Source organism: Schistocerca serialis, chromosome 6 (genome assembly GCF_023864345.2).
Source record: "Schistocerca serialis cubense isolate TAMUIC-IGC-003099 chromosome 6, iqSchSeri2.2, whole genome shotgun sequence".
NCBI classification, from domain to species: domain Eukaryota; kingdom Metazoa; phylum Arthropoda; class Insecta; order Orthoptera; family Acrididae; genus Schistocerca; species Schistocerca serialis.
Genome location: NC_064643.1, coordinates 105,770,033 through 105,790,308, shown reverse-complemented (window position 1 = coordinate 105,790,308; position 20,276 = coordinate 105,770,033). Strand labels below are relative to the sequence as shown.

At 43.1% G+C, this 20,276-nt stretch overlaps 1 protein-coding gene across 1 annotated transcript in view; it reads right to left on the bottom strand.

Annotated features, from left to right (window-relative positions):
• The window catches only part of LOC126484666 (putative bifunctional UDP-N-acetylglucosamine transferase and deubiquitinase ALG13), a 39,890-nt gene extending 28,240 nt beyond the window's left edge, over nt 1–11,650 (bottom strand). Inside the window, exons 1-3 of the mRNA XM_050108258.1 lie at nt 11,539–11,650; nt 9,434–9,669; nt 9,281–9,361 (exon numbers count right to left, since the gene is read on the bottom strand). Coding sequence (XP_049964215.1) covers nt 9,281–9,361; nt 9,434–9,669; nt 11,539–11,650 — 429 coding nt within the window. The remainder of the gene's footprint in view (nt 1–9,280; nt 9,362–9,433; nt 9,670–11,538) is intronic.
• Between the last annotated feature and the right edge of the window lie 8,626 nt (nt 11,651–20,276).

Genomic DNA, 20,276 nt, shown 5'->3' with positions numbered 1-20,276 from the left:
TTACATGAACTGTTTGGTACAAAATGTTGATTTTTACGCATCTTATATCATCATTTGTTAGCTTCAAGGTGAATTGCCTATCGCTTCGTTAATGGTAATAGCTACTGCGATATTTAGAAATTAAATAATCCCATCACGCGAAATTAGAATATATTACAATGAAAAATAGGTTTGGTGTAAGTTATGTCATATATTGCTGCATATCAAATGTTGCAAACATACTGAATCTTTTTTTAACTTGGAAGAATATCTGCATCTATCTAGAACCTCAAGCAAAAAAGTGTAGGTGAAAGGTAGGAGACGAGATACTGGCAGAAGTAAAGCTGTGAGTACCGGCCGTGAGTCGTGCTTCGGTATCTCAGATGGTAGAGCACTTGCCCGCGAAAGGCAAAGGTCCCGAGTTCGAGTCTCGGTCTGGCACACAGCTTTAATCTGCCAGGAAGTTTCAGCACAAGTAATAACCATCACACAGAAAATGTAGTACGAAGGTGAACTAAAGACTGCGTTTCATTGGCAAAACATGTACAAAATGCAGCAACTCTGCTAAAGAGACTGAATCCACTACGCTTATCTGTCTTCTTCTGGAGTATTGCTGTGCAGTATGGGAGCCTTACCAATTAGGATTGCTGGAGAACATTGAAAAAGTTCAGAGAAGGGCAGCTCGTTATTTATTACCACGAAAAAGCGGAGACAGAGTTTCATGGATGTTGTTGTTGTTGTTGTGGTCTTAAGTCCTGAGACTGGTTAGATGCAGCTCTCCATGCTACCCCATCCTGTGCAAGCTTCTTCATCTCCCAGTACTTACTGCAACCTACATCCTGCTGAATCTGCTTAGTGTATTCATCTCTTGGTCTCCCTTTACGATTTTTACCCTCCACGCTGCCCTCCAACACTAAATTGGTGATCCCTTGATGCCTCGGAACATGTCCTACCAACCGATCCCTTCTTCTAGTCAAGTTGTGCCACAAGCTCCTCTTCTCCCCAATTCTATTCAATACCTCCTCATTAGTTATGCGATCTACCCAGCTAATCTTCAGCATTCTTCTGTAGCACCACATTTCGAAAGCTTCTATTCTCTTCATGGATATGATACGTTATTTGGGGTGAAAAATCATTAAAACAAAGGGATTTTTCGGAGCATCGAGATCTTTTGACGAAATTTAAATCGCCAGCTTTCTCCTCCGAATGCGAAAATATTTTATTCACTCCCATCTAGGTTGATGTCAAAATTAAAGCAACAAACGGAAATTTTGCAGGGCTGCGTTTATTCTGCCACTAAACAGTATAAACAAGTGACAGTAAAGTAGAAACAATGTAAAGAATACAAAACGTAAACAACCGCAACATGCATAATGACAGACAAAAACGTTCTTCGTTTTTCCCAACTTCACGGATTTTCACACTCATTCCGACAACTGGTTAATGCGCTCAGTGTGGTATGTGATCACCTCTGGTAGAAACGCAGGCCTGACAACGACAGGTCATGCTGTGAATGATACCATCAATCTCATGTTGAGGCAATAACGGCCATTCTTCGTGTAGAGCTGTTCGCTGGTATTGGTGAGTGGTTGGTGGATGCTGATGTGACGCAAGCCATCTCCCTAATGCATCCCAGACACGCTCTATGGGATTCAAATGCATGCTAAGCATGCAATATCTTCCGTTTCCAGGAAAACATCGACCACCTGTGCTATATGAGGTCGAGCATTATCGTCCATCAGTACGAAGTCTGGGCTCACAGCATCTCGCAACAACCGCACGTGAGGTCCCAAGATCTTGTCACGATACCTGAAAACATTTAAACCTTGACAATTCACCCGAACAGTTTCATGAAGAGGTGTTCTAGTGGTCAACATAATCGATGTCCACAACATCTCCTCGATGTCGGTTTCTTTCGACAATGTTTGGGTCCCGAAATCGTGCTCCACGTTCCCTCCAGAAGATAATCCGTTGAGAATCGCTCTCCAGACCAAATCGGGACTCGTCTGTGGAAAGAACATCGGCCCATTATTCGGCCGTGCAGGTGGTGTGTTGATGGCTCCAATCTAGACGTTCCCTTCTGATAAGATGGCCTCAGCGGTACACATATAGCAGGTCTCCAACGATAAAAGCCACTCTGGAGAAGCATTCTGTAGATCGTTTGCCTCGATACAACACGTCCAGTGGATGCTGTGAGGTCAGATGCCAGTTGCCGTTCAGTACTAAGGCGGTACCGTCGTGCCTTTACAGCCAAATAACAGTCCTCTCTTTCTGATGTCACACGTGGTCGGCCTTCCCTGGTCTTCGGGATACAGTTTCAGTCTCTATAAACTGTCGCCACATGCGAGAAACAACATAATGATTCACATTAAGCCATCGGACCACATCAGTTTGCGACTGTCCTGCTTCCATTCTTTCTATGGTTCTACACCGCAGAGAGTCTGTTAAGTGTCTTCTCTTTGCCATACTGCACCGTGTGTGGTTGTGCACACAGCGATTGTGGATGTGGGACTACTACGCGGCAAACACATCCTGTTTAATAGGCGCCCTCACGTCATCGTTTGCGTGGTTGCCCGTTCACCGGAATACCATCTTCCATGCAGGACTCGACCGTACAGGCATCTTCGGTCGACAGTTTGTATGACTGTATCGTGAATTAGACGTAGGATGGGAAAATAGCGGTTTGTTGGTTTAATTTTGGACACCAGTGTATGTAGGAAGAAATGATCATTGTAGTAAGATAAAAGAAATCAGAGAGGTAGGTGATCGTTTTACCAATGTGCTACTTGAGAGAGGAAGGGTTGAGAAATAGTTTGGAAGTGGTTCGATGAACCCAAGCAGAGTATTCAAGCAGATGTACGAGGGTGAGTCAAATGGAAACCTTAAATATGTAATAACAAATTGAAATTTCGCGCCGTTGTCGTGTAAGTTGGTAATCGTGCTACAAACAGCGTGCAGAATGGCCTGTAGGTGGCAGCATAGTGCAGATGCGCACATACAATCGTAGTATCAGTATGATGGCCGCCCCACTTGCGACTTGCACCAGGGAAGAACAGCTTTCTGTTATTCGGTTTTTTCCTAATGAAGGAATGAAACCTATTGAAATTCATCAACGAATGAAGGTTCAGTACGGCGACGCATGTTTGTCACATCAGCAAGTCTAAGAATGGAGTAGGAAGTTCGCAAATGGTGTGGATTCAGTGGAAGATGCTCCTCGTCCAGGTCAGGCACAACGAGTTGTGACTCCACAGAACATTGCAGCAGTTGAAGCCATTGTGAAGGAAAACCGCCGAGTGACACTGAATGACATTGCAGCATGTTTACAGATCAGTCATGGGTCAGCACAACACATTGTGCATGGTGTGCTCCAGTTTCACAAAGTGTCTGCAAGATGGGTGCCACGGCAGATGACTCCTGGAATGGGAGAACGACGTGTTGATGTTTGTGAAGAACTTCTTCGGCCCTTTGAACGAGAAGGTGATGACTTCCTTGCAAGAATCGTTACTGGAGACGAAACCTGGGTTCACTTCCACCAACAGGAAACGAAGAGAGCGAGCAAGGAATGGCGCCATTCCTCATCACCAAAACCAAAGAAGTTTCGATCAGAACCATCAGCAGGGAAGGTTATGCTGACTCTCTTTTGTGATGAAAAAGGCGTCATTTTGGAGCATTACATGCCTAGAGGGACCACTGTCACCAGTGCATCGTACACAGATCTTCTAAAAAATCATCTGCGGCCTGCAATCAAATCAAAGCGACGTGGATTGCTCTCAGCAGGTGTCCTTTTGTAACATGACAATGCAAGGCCCCACACTGCCCGTACAACAGTTGCAACAATCACAGACCTGCATTTTGAGCGTCTTCCTCATCCACCTTACTCACCAGGCCTTGCCCCAAGTGATTTCCATATGTTTGGACCACTCAAAGGTGCAATGGGAGGAAAGAAGCTCCGTTCTGATGAAGAGGTACGCCACGCGGTGCATGAGTGGTTGCGCGGACTAACAAAATAATTTTTTTCTAAAGGAATTTATGCACTTTGTAAGCGCTGGACGACTTGCATTGAGCGTGGGGGAGATTATGTTGAAAAGTGATACAGCTTTGTATCACTTCCGCACAATAAATAATATTTAAAAAAATATTTGAGGCTTTCATTTGACTCACCCTCGTAGATGCAGATGCACTCATTTCAACTTGCGCGCGCAAACGATACTGTCAGAATGAAATATTCGTAACGTCACCCATATCTCGTAAATGGTTCGAGACACTGAAATGCGTTTTTGGAAAATGGTAGCAGACAAACAAGAAAGTATTTTTCTGTATTGTTAATATAAGAAACTTTCTTGTCTACCACTGTATATGAGTAACAACACATTTTTTTCGATGAAATAATGAATTTTTTTAACTGATTAATCGTGAATTAGTACGTGTTTTCAACAACGTAAGTGAAGAAGCTACACGTCTATTTCTATACCCATAGAGAGCCCTTCATATGCTATTGACCTTATTTGTCCTCCGTTGATACTTTAATAATACCGGGTGTTTCAAAACGAATGTCGGGGTTTCAAGGATTTGTAGCATTTATTACGTTCAACCTACAACTATAAATCATACATAAAATGAACAAGCAACTCAGACACATTTTCTTCCAGGCGTTCAATGTGAGGACCATTCGTCACATAGCACACATAGAGTCGGTAGGAGAGTTCTCCTCAAGCTTTGATCAGTGTGTCTGAAGTCTGAAGTAATTGTTGGAACAACTGCTTCATCGTGTTTCTTAAGTTGGGTAAAGTCATCTGGTAGCGGAGGCAGATACTCATGATCTTTTGTGAATCCTCAAAGGTAAAAATCGCAGGGGGTCAGACCGGGTGAACGTGGAGTACATGTGAAACAAGCTCTGTCATGTGACCCTTTGCTGTCAGTCCAGAAGTCGGCTAGAATGTCATTTAACCAGTCGCCTTCTGAGTTATGCCAGTGAGGCGGCGCACCATAGTTCTGTGGTTCCGCTTCTTCCAATTGAGGAAAGAGCCATAGTTCTAGAGTATTACAATTGCTTCACCTAAAAAGGAAGGCCCATAAACTTTCCGACAGGATATGGCACAAAAAACACTCAATTTAGAGGAGTCTCGTGTGGATTTGCTGACCCCTAGATACCCACATAATGTGTGTTCACATCTCCACTTAGTTCAAATGTTGATTCTTCACTGAAGGCGATACGATAATGAATAACTTCATTTTCTCATTCAGCTACATTTTACTTGCAAAGCTGGCACGTAAACCGTAATCTGCAGGCTTTTGATGTTGTAATAACTGCATATGATACGGATGTAATCGTCAGCGTCTCGTTAAGTCTCCACACAGATGTCACTAGTGGAACTGATAATATACGACTTGTCTTCCCAGCTGGTTTCTTGGGGCTACGCGTGAAGGACACTCTCACTCGTTCAACACGTTTTTCAGTCTCTCTCCCTCGTTCCATGCTCTTCCCTTAGTGTACAGGTATACAAACAAAACTGTTTGAGTTGATCTTTCATTTGATGAATTATTTACGATTGTAAGTTAAATGTAATAAGTGCTACAAAGCCTTAAACCTCGATATTCATTTTGAAACACTCGGCACACTTTTAGAGATGTCTGTCCCAATCGCAACTTCACTTTCAATTTAATGAAGTGAAGTTGTGTAAGCCTCGCTGTGTTTTGGGAATAGAAACAAATTTCAGCATGGCAACAAAAGAAGTGTAGGCATTACTCAAAACTAGCGACTGAAAGACTTAATAAATGTTTCCAGGTCAGGCGAAAGTAAGTCGCCCCTTCCACTGCAATTTTGGTGCAATCTTGAAATCCAGTATGCTTTAAAAAAAGAAAAAAAGCTCTAATAATACTCTACGGATTTATTTTGCCTTTTGTTTTATTTAATGTTACATCGTTGATCTTCTGCAAATGTGTTTGATTGAATAGATAACGCAAAACTGTATACTCCTTTCTTTGTAAAAACTTTGATGTCATGATTTGATTCTATGCAATGTAGTGTATGTGTCATTAATTCTTTGTCCCAATTGGAGGGAGACAAAACTTACTGTACATATTTGGAATTTGTTTAAACAATTTGTTTAGAAATGTCAATATGTGAAAAGGTTATGTTTTATTTAAAATGTTTGTTCTCTGTTATATAAACTGCTGACCTTCACTTAGGGTTCTTAGTTATTTTGTATTTAAAGGTCTAGTGGTTCAGCTCGGGAACGGAACTGTGTAGCACGCGCAAATTGTGGTTGGCCTAGGTAGAAAGGTGGAACCGAGAGTCAATCGGGGACGAGCTACCGAACTGTCAATTGCTCATGCAAAAGCTGCATATTGTGCTGGTGCCGAGAGAGGCTTTCCGTGTCACTTTTCAATGTCTCGGATGGATGGATAAAGAACTGGAGCTATTCTGGAATTGATGTCTGTCATCGCCACCAAGAAATGACAGATTCCGGCAATTCTACCTGCAAATCCACCTACCAACATGCAATTGCCACCACATTGCGCAATCACTGTAATGGAACGCTATAGTAATGTGCAGTGAAGGATCAGCTCATTGGACCGAGCGAGGTGGCGCAGTGGTTAGCACACTGGACTCGCGATCGGAAGGACGACGGTTCAATCCCGTGTCCGGCCATACTGATTCAGGTTTTCCGTGATTTCGCTAAGTCGCACCAGGCAAATGCCGGGATGGTTCCTTTGAAAGGGAACGGCCGACTTCCTTCCCCAATCCGATGAGACCGATGACCTCGCTGTTTGGTCTCTTCCCCCAAACAACCCAACCCAACATCAGCTCATTGGATGTTTAGTGTACTGAAATACAAGGTAAATTTTAACTGAACTTTTGTACCTACCATGATTTATCCTCAGTCACATATCCACTTAGGGTCCCTCCCACGCTAAAGTGCTTACCGAGTGTCCTTTATTGAAAGAAAGTTAAAGTTAATGTGGCAAGAGAGTGAGCGAAAGTACGTGATGCTTGCTGAAAATAAATTTTTTATTAAAACTGCTTATTAATATATTGTTGCCAATTTCAAAATTAAAAGTTCTTAAAATGGTTCAAATGGCTCTGAGCACTATGGGACTCAACTGCTGAGGCCATTAGTCCCCCTAGAACTTAGAACTAGTTAAACCGAACTAACCTAAGGACATCACAAACATCCATGCCCGAGGCAGGATTCGAACCTGCGACCGTAGCGGTCTTGCGGTTCCAGGCTGCAGCGCCTTTAACCGCACGGCCACCTCGGCCGGCTAAAAGTTCTTAAAACTGAGGATGGTAAAGTTTTGCTTAGTAAATGATCACATTGCTGCTTGTTGCAAATCGCAAAAGGTGAGTCAGTTTTTTATAGATATGTCAAGTTGTGTTCTACTGCAGTAAGAGTTGAGAACTGATACCTTGTTTCTTTTGTGTACTGAAAGTGTGTTTAGTATTCTCTGCTACAGTGGTCAAGATTAAGGGCACCCCCCCCCCCCCCCCCCCGCTTTCACTAAAAGTGGTTCAAATGCACAAAGTTACTTAATTATAGCAAATTTCAATTACTCTTGGTACTCAAGTCAAATTCTGTACAATGTTGGGTTCCTCTTGTGTATTAAAAGTGCATATTAATGTTGTAACAGGATTCACAGTTTGCCTATGCTACATAACGGTTAATAGAGAGGCAACTATCTATGAAAACAATAACTCCTTTATTCAAAAGACAGTGAGAAGTAATATGTTAGTGAATTCCATTTAACTTTCATTCTAAATAGAATATTATTTAGCTGAGAGAGACTTAACCTGTGACCAGTTCATAATTTTGCAATGAACTGCATTTACAATTTGATGACAGCTACGAAAATGTTTGAAAAGTAATACCGAACCTATGTGCAATTTGTGATTCTACAGTGTATATTAATAGTAATGTTATAAAGACCATTCAGTTTGAATAAGCCCTGAAAGTAATAGTGTGTATTGTTATCTGTTATATTTACGCAAATAATTTGTTCTACTCTGTCAACTCCAGACTTAACGTTGACATATGCAGGTGTCAGAGTTCATTGCACTCGCGTGTGGCAAAATATAGGTTGTGTTTGTCCGTTAAAGTTACTCATACCTATTTTCTTGAACAAGTATGTCAATCATTCTGTCGCCTAATTAGGCTGGCGACCGTTTTCTTTATTCTTCGAACAGTGCGGATAGGTAAAACATTGTTTGTTACTGTTTGAAAATTTACACAATTATGTCTTTCACTGCCGATAAGCCACATCCATTAGGTACAACACGGTCAACATAACAAAATTCCTCTCAGAGGGCAGCACTGCTCTGTTGCTTTATACCATAATTGCTTTAACAAGAATAATTTCATTATACGAACTGCCTTCAGCTTTGAGGTTATGGTATAGCAGTAGCGGGCGGAAGTGTTAACAGGTTGACTTCTAGAATTACTAATCGTACTGGCATAACCTGTCAATACGGTGATTTGCAGACTTACTAACCGTTCTACTAGTCACTAGCCTTCAGCTGTTGAACTGTGCGCCCCACACCGCGCATAGCCGCTCGCAGCGGGATCCCCACCACTGTAGATGTCCCCTACCCCATCACAGCTTCTGCACTGATATAGGGTAAGTCATTTTTTCAGCACGCTACGCGCCAGGGTAGCCGAGAGCGCTAACTCGCTGCTTCCTGGACTCGGGTAGGCGCACCGGCCCCGGATCGAATCCGCCCGGCGGATTAATGACGAGGGCCGATGTCCCGGCCAGCCTGGATGTGGTTTTTAGGCGGTTTTCCACATCCCGCTAGGTGAATACCGGGCTGGTTCCCCTGTTTCGCCTCAGTCCCACGGCTCGCAGACATCTGAACACATTCGCAGTATTCCATGGATTACCCTCGACGCAGACAGTTGGGGTACACTAATTCCGTCCCGGGGGTACGGGGTGGCAGCAAAAAAAAATGGTTCAAATGGCTCTGAGCACTATGGGACTTAACTTCTGAGGTCATCAGTCCCCTAGAACTTAGAACTACTTCAACCTAACCAACCTAAGGACATCAGACACATCCATGCCTGAGGCAGGATTCGAACCTGCGACCGTAGCAGTCGCACGGTTCCAGACTGTAGCGCCTAGAACCGCTCGGCCCCTCTGGCCCGCGGTGGCAGCAGGAAGGGCATTCAGCCACCCTTTAAAAATTAACGTGCCAAATCCGACTAACGATGGCTGACCCTTCGTAACTGCGGGACGATGCGCAAGCGATAGATAGGTAGATAGATACAATTTTTTGAGCCCTCTAGAAAGCATCTGGACGCCTTACCTTACACCTGTTGAGCAGTGCCTCGACGTCGACGCGTCTGCGGCCGGGGAAGGCCCGGAGGAGCACGTCGACGGGTGAGCGCTGCGGCGGCGGCGGGGGTGGCGGAGGCGTGGGGGCGGGTTGGTGGGGGTGGAAGGGCGACTGGAAGGCGGCCGAGAAGTAGTGCGCGCCCGCGGTGGCCGAGTAGTGCAGGAAGGCGGCGGCGGCGGGCTGCGGGGGCGGCGGCGGCTGCGGGGGCGGCGGCGCGGGCGCCGGGCTGCCCGGCTCGTACTTCTTGGGCAGCGACAGGTTCTCGGGCGCGTCCACGCACGCTGCGGCAGCCAGAGGCGTGAGCGAGCGCGCGCGCCAGGGCCCTGCGGCTGCGGCTGCGGCCGCCCACGGCCAGCACGCTGAGTGGCAACACGCCCACCGTCTCAGGCCCGCACACGCCAACTCACTCTACAGCTACCTTAACGACTACCGTCATTGTGGGCTGAAGCCGTGTGCCGGACCGCTTCTCGAACTCTAATCCATTCTTCAGATTTGTACTGCTCAACCAATTGAGCTATCCTAAAACACATTACAGCAGGTACTTCCAGATCGAGTGCCCTACCACCACCGGCCAGGTGTCTGCGGGCAGGGGAGAGCAGGGGTGGGCAACACCTGATGTACGGACCGTCAGAGAGCCGCGCCACACAGCCTACGCGTTGCTGTAGTACGCCTCGGTGTAGCCTCCGATAAATGGCTGGCGCGTGCGCGGAACAGGGCGTAGCTAGTGCAGTACGTCTATTGGCGAGTAAGCTACCCAACCTGTTGTGTCTTCCCGCGGCCTGGCTGGCGGGCTACAGCGGGCACCCGTGCCCAATGGGGCAGCTTCGGAACAGTCTTTCCTACAGGGAGGTTCCAAGTTTCACCCGTCGCCCTTTGATCCTAGCAACCCTGAAGCTCTTTCCTCTAATAATGTAGTAGTGGCAACAAGAGAATACGCTAGATATTTTTAAACAATGGAGATAAACAGCAAGTGACAACCCGGAGGAGACAATGCACAAATAAGATCTAATGAACATCTCTCTCAAACGTATGCTGCCGTTGCTAGGACCTAGATCTACAAACATACTCTACAAACGACTGTGCAGTGTATGTGTACCTAACGTTGTGCGACATGTTGGTTTCTTCCTGTTCAATCTGTGTATGGACTGATAGAAGAATGTTTACTTAAATGGCTCTGGAATTAGTCGAATTACGTCTTTCCAGGCCCCAAGATAACAATACAGAGGTACGAGATGAATATCTCCACATTCAGCACTTAATACTGCTTCTTGCAACTTTATAATTACTGTTTTTCGTGATAACTTGTGTCTACGAATTCAGTTTTCGGCATCTCAGTGATGATCTCCCTTGAATCAAACGAACTTGTGACAATTAACGGGCCCATCTTTCTGTGCATTCAGCACCCGCTGTTAGTCGCTTTTTGTACAGAAGAGATTCACAAATGATTTGTAACACATCTCTGCTTTGTAGACTGACTGCATTTTCCCAGTATCCTCCCAAAGAACGTGTCTGCCACCCACCTGACGCTACGAGATCATTCCACTTGATATCGCAACAAACTGTTAAACCCAGGTATTTGTATGAGTTGACTGATTCCATTTGTGACTCACTGATCTTGAGGTCATAGGATACTACTTTTCTGCGTTTTGTGAACTTCACAAATTCACTTATCTGTACATTTAAAACAAGTTCTTAATTTTTGCAGCACTTTTAAATCTTTTCAAGACATAGTCCAATAGGATGGTGGTCAAGAACCATCAGTTTCAGTTGAGGGTCAATGTGTGGATGGCATTATCGGCGACCAAGTCACACAAGCCATCGTCCTTCCATGACGCCTCAAAGGGAGGCGTATCTGCATTTCTTGGAGGAAAGACTGCATCCCGTGCTGCAAGAAGCTTCATTTATGTTGCTGTTATGTGGCTGCAGCATGATAGTTCTCCACCCCACTTTTGCCTTACCATGCCAAAAATGTTTAATTGGAGACGGACCGGATAAGGTACTCCAGTTATGTGGCTGGGGAAGTCGTTTAAACTTGACCATTTTATACATCTACCTGCAAGAGCACAGAAAATCAGTGAGAAATTCTGAATAGGTACTGGACGATGTTTGTTTTACTAACTGTGGGGAAAGATATAGGTACCAGATGTATCACTGGGAAATGCTAAGATTCCAGACATTAAGTTCCCTCGTGGCTCAGCATAATGTAATTGGCGAACGTGACAAGGTACCTGCCGAATATGCCTTGCTGACATGTAGCTTGGAGAAGATACTGACATTGTGAGGCTCTAGGGGTTTACGCACGAACGGCAGCGAAGACTGGCCGCATTCATTCAGACCCATCAACAGTATCCTTATGGCGTCATTGGCAGCAGAAACTCGTTGTTCCGGTGCCTTTTCATCTCAGGTGGACTCCTAATACACACCCCATTTCACGTGACTGGTCATACAAGTGGAATACCTTATCATCTGATCTGTCGTCAAAGGTAACATTTTCGAGGCGTTTTGGCACCGTAAGGCAAAAGTGGTGTGAGTATTATCATGTTGAAACCACATAGCACTTATCAACATAAAATAAACTTCTTCCAGTAGGGGGGGGGGGGGGGGGCAGTCTTTTCTCGTAGAAGTTCAGATACGCTTCATCTGTAGGGCGTCATGGAAGGACGATGGCTTGTGTGAGGTGGTAGCCAATAATCCGATCCACACATTGACTCTCAACTGAAACTGATGGTTCTTGATCACCATGCTACTGGGTTATAGCTTGAAAAGATTTGAAAGGGGTGTAGACATTGGGAACTTGCTTTAAATGTACAATTAAGTAAATCTGCGAAGTTCACAGAAGGCAGAAAAGTAGTATCCTATGACCTCAGCATCAGTGAGTCACAATTGTAACCAGTGAACTTTAAATGATATCATTGAGGCTTTCGTCTGTTCGTCAACAGTGTGAAAATATACGTTTGTGGTAATTCTTTGAGCAAAGTGTATTTGTGGTTTCTCATGTGAAATATATTAAGCACTTGCAGGTTGTTTAGAAGAAGAAGATATTTGGTTGTAGCCGAGATCACACGTCGTCCTGGAAATGCTCGTTATACTATGGTCAAGCGGTTCTGTGTGACACAGCCTGTCTGTTAACAGCTCTACAATCACACTGCCAGGAAATCATTCTAACTGCGCAGTCTCCAGTTATCGCCTACATCAGCGTCTGCGCAGGCTCTGCAGGGCTGACGTCTAGACTGTTCCGGTTGAATCAGTTGGGTGAGCACTTGTCAGAGATACGAGATGATGTTACGGTCCGGCACACTGTTTTAACCCGTCAACATTGTTCAGCTAATCAACACTCCAATGGTGAGTGAGAAATTTGATTCTGAAAATTTATTTATCAGCTTAAGTACTATTTATGTTTATCAGACAAGCTACCACGATGAGTTTTGGCATATGCTAACAATATCAGGATACGCTGTGTTTGAAGACTGCTGCGTTATAATGCTCGCCGTTCAGTGGTCGCATATGCAACTAAATGTGGGTCACGCCCATTCTGCCGTGCACGCTGGTGTGAAATACAGATGTCTAGAAACGCAGGGGTAGGAGGGGTGTTTCCTTTCTTATCAAGCTGCCAGGTCCAGAATTCATCACTATAACTGTATGAATAAAATGTTCGGGCGGATTCCGAAACTAATACAGTTGCTCTGTATGTACAACAAAAGTATTGAGGTCCCTCAGCATTGCGAAATAAATCAGTTAAATGTGACTTCACAACATAGCCTGGTTCCTAGCAACATGCCTTTGTTTCTGGCTGCCGTGACACTTTCTGTTGCAGCACGCTTGAGTTGTTAGGGTAGTGTTCATAGATTTGTTTCCAGAATGTATCTAACAAACATTAACCACTATAGATGGATTTTTTTAATACGTTTCGCCTGCGGTTTCATTTAATGGATGTTATAATTTTCGAAATATTAATTACAGTGTCTTACACAAAAATACGGGGGTAGGGAAGGAAGGGGGAAGAGTACTAAAATTTAGATGCCATTTTCGTCCACAGATTCTCATTAAAATTATCAGTCAATAAATTATAAACGCTTCAGTGACTAACTGTATCGCTGGAATTGTGCTACTCAGAAAGTGGCACGCAGTTTCCAACCCCATGACTGTGTAATAATACAGTAACAAATAAACACCAGGAATCTTTAACATTACAGTGGAAACAGCACATGGCCTCTCTGGTTCTGAATGGTTTACAGCAGAACCGAGTATGCCCAGATAGCTGAGACATCGTAGTGGCCGTCGCTGTTAAGAAGAACTCTAAAATTCCGGTTTGTAATCAATATATAGTTACAATAACCATAATCGTCGTTTGTTCGTGTATACTACTATAGCTCCGAAACCGGTCCCTGCAGCCCTTTACGGGTTATACAAGAAATTATAAGTGCAGACATTGTGATCATTGGTATCTTAGTACTATGGTATCTTAGTACTATGTGCCCATTTCAGTGTGCTAGTTGTTTTTTTCTCTGCGTCTGCCTTCTCGCAAATAGGTCATATATTATGTTTTCTAGACGGCCGCTAACTGCACCAGTAAGTGGACTACGCATGTCGGTATAGGCTTACCGGTTTGCACCCACGCGTCCAAACTTAAACAGCTGACCTGCTGCTCAGAGGAAAATGAGCATTAATGGCTTGCTCTTGCCACATGTTCTTCGAAGTACTAACCAACCTAAAAAGATACTACTCCTAAAACCTGTAATTATTAGTCTTCAAATGAAGTAAATACTGATGTAATGTCGTTCAGTACACTGTCCTAAGTTCCCAATGAAAATATTTACACTTATAACCCTGATACCCCGTAAAGTACGGTAGCCCTTCACCCCTCAGTCATGAAGAAGGTTTCAGGTTACAACTGCAGACTTGGATTCGAAGACATGGGTGTCAAAAGCAGTGCACCAATGGACCTCTTATAGGAAGTCAGTGATGCTGCAGGGAATCGAGAACCGAAGTGGCTGAGTTCGGCCAGGACGTTCCTTCTAGAACGTTCTAGAATGTTTTAGAATGTTCCAGAATCACCCAGAATGTTGTAGAATGTTACCTAACGTTCCGGAATATTCTCGAGTGTTCCATTATCCTGCTGTGTGGGGATACGTTCCATCTCGGAAAGGTAAATATAGGCGATGGCGAGAGGCATGCGTCAGTATACTTTTGGAAATCGATTAAAGTGGATTGAGGAAAAGTGATAGTGATAGAAAGTTAAATAAATTTAAGTGAAAGTGAATTGGTGAAGATAGTGAGGAGTGTATTAAGTGGAATTTTAGTGTGTTAAGTAATATTAACATTTAAGAGGATGCCGGAGTCTAAATGAGGACATCTTTGCCAGTGGTGAGTTGAGAAGAAGGCAACAGAAAAAAAAACTAAGAAATGATACAGATGAGGAACGAGAAGTACGTTTAGCTTGACAACGGAAGAGAAAGAATGGACTTAGAACTTAATAGATATACAACGAGGTGAAAGTAGAGAAAATGATCAAGTGAGGCACTCAGCAAGCAGCCACAGAGAGACTGCTAAAAGAAACAAGCTTACGAAATGATCTAAGCAGAGCTACAGTTGAATACTTAAGTCAATTTAAGAGTACTTCAGAGTATTTTTCAGAATTCCAGAGCCTGAAATACTAACATTTTTAAGCTATTTTTAATGTTCATTTTTACAATGTTCTGGGTGGTTTTCTAGTGATCCGAAATGTTCTCAGAAAATAAATTAAAATAAAAACGAAGCGAAACGGATCTTTATCAGCTACGTGGACATAAGAATAGTTTCTTTTACTATGTCTGCACCTCACTGAATTTGCTGTTGCTAGGGACTAAAACTAGCATTTTGTTCTCTTATTGAAAGAATCAATCACATACCTCAGTCGCGAACCGAGTTGTTAAGGCTCTACATAAAGTCACACATTTTTACTTTTTCGGTGCAGTACATTGTTTAACGTCAGTCATCTGCCATTCGTTATATGAACTGGTATTCTTCTAAATCAGTTCCCAGACTGGCATTTGAAGAAATATGTTACTAGTTTGCAAGCTAATCATCGTGGGGGAGTAATTCGGAGAGAGAATGGACAATTTCGATGTATACCTTCCACAGAATTTCGTAGGGAAGGGCGTAGAAAATTTTTTTGGGAGAATGTCATGGGAGAAATAATAGAGAAGACCAGACTGTCACGATCGATTAATCACTTTCAGGAAGACCACCGAACTTTCCACGAAGATCATTTGAAACCTGTAGTCCATGTCAGCTAGTGGCACAGTTAGCATCAGTGGTGTGCTGTGGCTAATCAACCATCGCGTGGGTTTTTCATTCCATGTGCAAGACTGAAAAGTCCGATTTCTGGTACCGCATCGTTTAACTAGATTCCATAATAATCTGTGGTTGGTTATTTCCTATTTGATCACCGTGTGATAGCACAAGAAGAAGGTGGTTAATAGCGACGACGAACTAACTCTTACGTAATTGTTAAAGTAAGATAATAACAATGAATGAGGCAGTCATAATAAAAAGCAAGTCATCCGTCTACTTTTTCTTATTCCTGGCCTTTGTCCGTATCTTCACGGGATCGGCTGGATAATCTTTCGGTTTTGGCAGTGTTAGTGGTAAAGAGTCTTCCATCTTCTCCCCCTCCCCACCTCCATGTCACCTTCTGAACGGAATTTTATGTACCTGAATTGTCTGCGTCTAGTGTTATCACATGTTCCCATGTGAAAGAATGCTAACGTTTTCCAAATGTTCGCGAATACTGCAACAAGTGGGAAGTGGTTACCAGCCTGGTTTTCACTTAGTCGGATGTGGAAAAACGCCTAAAAACCACATCCAGGCTGGCCAGCACACCTGCCCTCATCGTTAAGCCGCCGGAAGGATTCGATCCGATGCCGGCGCTCCTCACTGAATCCCGAAAGTTGTGTGATAACGAGTGCGGCTATCCTGGCTGGACAAAAAGCAGTTCGTCCATATAAGAAGATAATACGCATTTGATGAGCTTTTGGTGATGAAACCTTTTTCACCGCCAGAATTCTAACCGATTCCCCTCTAGCCAAGCGCCATCGCACAAGTGTGCGTTAGTAACCACGGCTTTGGATGAGAGTTATATTGCTAAGATGATCCTTTGAGAAAAAAAGTGTTTCGAAATTGACTAGACGATTTGTCAACTTCTAATCAAAAGATTTGTTCAGCTGTGGAATCGTTAATTACCTTCAGAGCTGGGAGAATTCCTCGAGTATTGGAGAAGACTATACAACTAGTATATCTCCTTGTGCTATTTATGTTAAACGAAAAAAAAAACTTACATCCAAGAAGCACTACGAACTTTTTAATTAACAAACTACGGCGATCGGCAACTATTAAAATCTCACTTTTTTCAAATATAGATAAAAGAATAGAGTAGCGTAGCTCTAACAATGGACATAGTGTTGCAACAGATATTAAAAAACAGTCCCTGATAAAGTTATCACTCAAGCAACTTCATCGTGGCAGTACGTTAGCTAATTAAAATACATCACTCCAAAACTAATACATATTGCTTCAAGAACTATAAAGTAAGATGCATGTATTTTCATTGTTATGACGTAAACAATGAAATTACATAATGCAACTGCCTGTGCAGGTGTCAGGTCAGCTTCACGAAAATCTGAAAATGTAAAATTATTAGAGAAGTCACTATTAGCAACAACATGGAAATAGAATCATGTGTTTATTTTACCAAGCTAATGAATTACAAGAGTATAACGCTAAAATATTTTAGGGAGAAGTTGACAGTTTCGCTGCATTTTCATCACGTGCAATAAGGAAAACGTTTTTGAAAGAAATGACAGACTGTCATTAATATTCTTTTTATTTTTCACTTTTTTCACAACACAATCGTATAAGAAATTCGCAGTACCGTAACGGCTTCCTTGCTGGTCACAGCCAGTTATGGCACAATGAAATCCTCATGTGACTGTCGTGAAAAATGTAAGAAATACGTTATTAGTTGCTCTTCGTATCTATACTTTATAAAACTTTCATCCTTAGTGTATTTTGTTAAAGTTGACACATATTACGTAGGTAGCAAATGAAAACTTCGGTTCAGTATATTAACTTGATTATTTCTCTTAATTGTTTAAGACGGATAATGTGATACTTGAACCACGATTCACATTTTTGGAAGAAAATGCTTTATTTGCTAATGTAATAGTGAAATTGCATGCAATGGGCACATGAGTGAGAGAATTTTTGATGTTTACAATAGCAGCCAGAGGTCATTCGCCGTTACATTATTTCAGGGGATGCAATTCGTTCCTGCTACTCATAGTGTTAGCGCAGTAGTGGGTATATTAGCTTCAATTTCAGCGTTGTTCGTCCTGCGAACATTGCATAACAAGAAAAATAGGGGGCGAAATACATTTCTAAAATTTTTCATCCTTCTCGGAGTGTTTTTTTAACCAAGATTCTAACTTTCCAATAACCTTCTATATCATCTACACGTTTGCACTCCAGTCATCTATGATTAATTGCAATATGCGTTTTTTTACACTTCTGAAGACACGGTCAGTGTTTACTGCTAATATCTATTATCTAAATTTAAAAAAATAGAAAACTAATTACATATTTAAGGAAACTACACTATTAACCGAAGGGCAATGACGCTGACCTGAACTCCACTACAGGTTTCATTCATTGCGCTTCGTATAAGTCTACGGTATATAAAGAACTAGCAATAAACATACAATGATTACAGTCTATTTTTGGAGTACAGGAGAGTGAATTAAAAGGAGGTTCCCAAAAAAGAAATTACCACCTGTACAACCTCATGTCTGGTTCTTATACTCGAGTTTTCATGAAGACGTCTATCATGAAATATTTATGAGTCTCAACAACTAAGGGTTTTCTTCTTTAGTGATGGTATTAGTCCATAAAATCACGCTCGTGAAAGACATCTCCTGAATCAGTTTAATGTATCCTAGATAAATTTTTCACCTAATAGGAAAATATTTTGAAGCACTCATTGTAACTACTTGAGAAAATTGCATACAAAGTTGAAAGTTGACTGTGATTTGTGCTAACAGCCACCCTGCACTTGCGGGAGATCGGAATGCACAACAAGAAATAAATTTGTAATTCGATGAAGGAAAGCACAACAGAGTAAGTAAGCACACTGATCCTACACCTCGGTGTGTACTGGCATTCCACTGTTCTTCTCCTACGAAAGTTTGAAACCTTTAGCTGAATTTATCTTTGGCATTATGTCAAAATGCGCTGCTAAAACAATTAGGAGATCAAACGAGATATTACAGAATACTTTGAGATGAATTTTTAATCCAGTCTGAAAAATTGCGTAGACATTCTGTAAACGCCTGTGAATATCTGCAATGCTCTGGGTTTGCACCAAAAGAGACTCGGAGACAGGTCTATGCTTGGAACACACCTATACAGGGTGTTACAAAAAGGTACGGCCAAACTTTCAGGAAATATTCCTCACACACAAAGAAAGAAAATATGTTATGTGGACATGTGTCCGGAAACGCTTACTTTCCATGTTAGAGCTCATTTTATTACTTCTCTTCAAATCACATTAATCATGGAATGGAAACACACAGCAACAGAACGTACCAGCGTGACTTCAAACACTGTGTTACAGGAAATGTTCAAAATGTCCTCCGTTAGCGAGGATACATGCATCCACCCTCCGTCGCATGGAATCCCTGATGCGCTGATGCAGCCCTGGAGAATGGCGTATTGTATCACAGCCGTCCACAATACGAGCACGAAGAGTCTCTACATTTGGTACCGGGGTTGCGTAGACAAGAGCTTTCAAATGCCCCCATAAATGAAAGTCAAGAGGATTGAGGTCAGGAGTGTGTGGAGGCCATGGAATTGGTCCGCCTCTACCAATCCATCGGTCACCGAATCTGTTGTTGAGAAGCGAACGAACACTTCGACTGAAATGTGCAGGAGCTCCATCGTGCATGAACCACATGTTGTGTCGTACTTGTAAAGGCACGTGTTCTAGCAGCACAGGTAGAGTATCCTGCATGAAATCATGATAACGTGCTCCATTGAGCGTAGGTGGAAGAACAAACTAAAATGAGCTCTAACATGGAAATTAAGCGTTTCCGGACACATGTCCACATAACATCTTTTCTGCATTTGTGCGTGAGGAATGTTTCCGGGATTTTTTCTCTGCCTCGTGATGACTGGGTGTTGTGTGATGTCCTTAGGTTAGTTAGGTTTAAGTAGTTCTAAGTTCTAGGTGACTGATGACCATAGATGTTAAATCCCATAGTGCTCAGAGCCATTTTTGAATGTTTCCGGAAAGTTTGGCCGTACCTTTTTGTAACACCCTGTATAGGAAGCGTCATTTTGAAGATTGATAACAGCGGTGCCATTTACCATCAATTACTGGAAATATGTGAGATGAGGAGCGAATCATGATGTCGCAAATAAAGTTGCGATCCTTTTAGCCGAAACTGAATGCCCCTCGTAGTAGGTACGAAGAGGAACTGGATTGGACATGTGCTGAGAAAGCACAACGGAATTTTGAAAACTGTTTTAGAGGGTTGTGAGCAGGGGAAGAGAGGGAAAGGACAGAAGAGAACTCAGAAATTGTACGATCTGCTTAATGCGTGCGAGCGCACCAGTCTGAAGAAAGAAGCGATGGACCACAAAATGTGGTGACAAGAAGGTCCTGTTCATAGAGTAGACAACTGATGATGATGATGATGAGTACCGTGTACACCTGGAGATTATAAATATAATAGGTATTTACCGCTATGCTTATTCGACTACGGTTGTCCGTGGACAGGGACTACTCCATGCACATACAACTAGCATGCACTACCTGGTACGCTACGGGAGGGTCGTAGGGTCGGCACCCCGTGGCTCACCTGAGAGCGGCGGTTCCGGCGTGGAGCTGGCGGAGGCGGAGCGAGCAGGGCTGCCCGAGCTGGGGGCGGGCGAC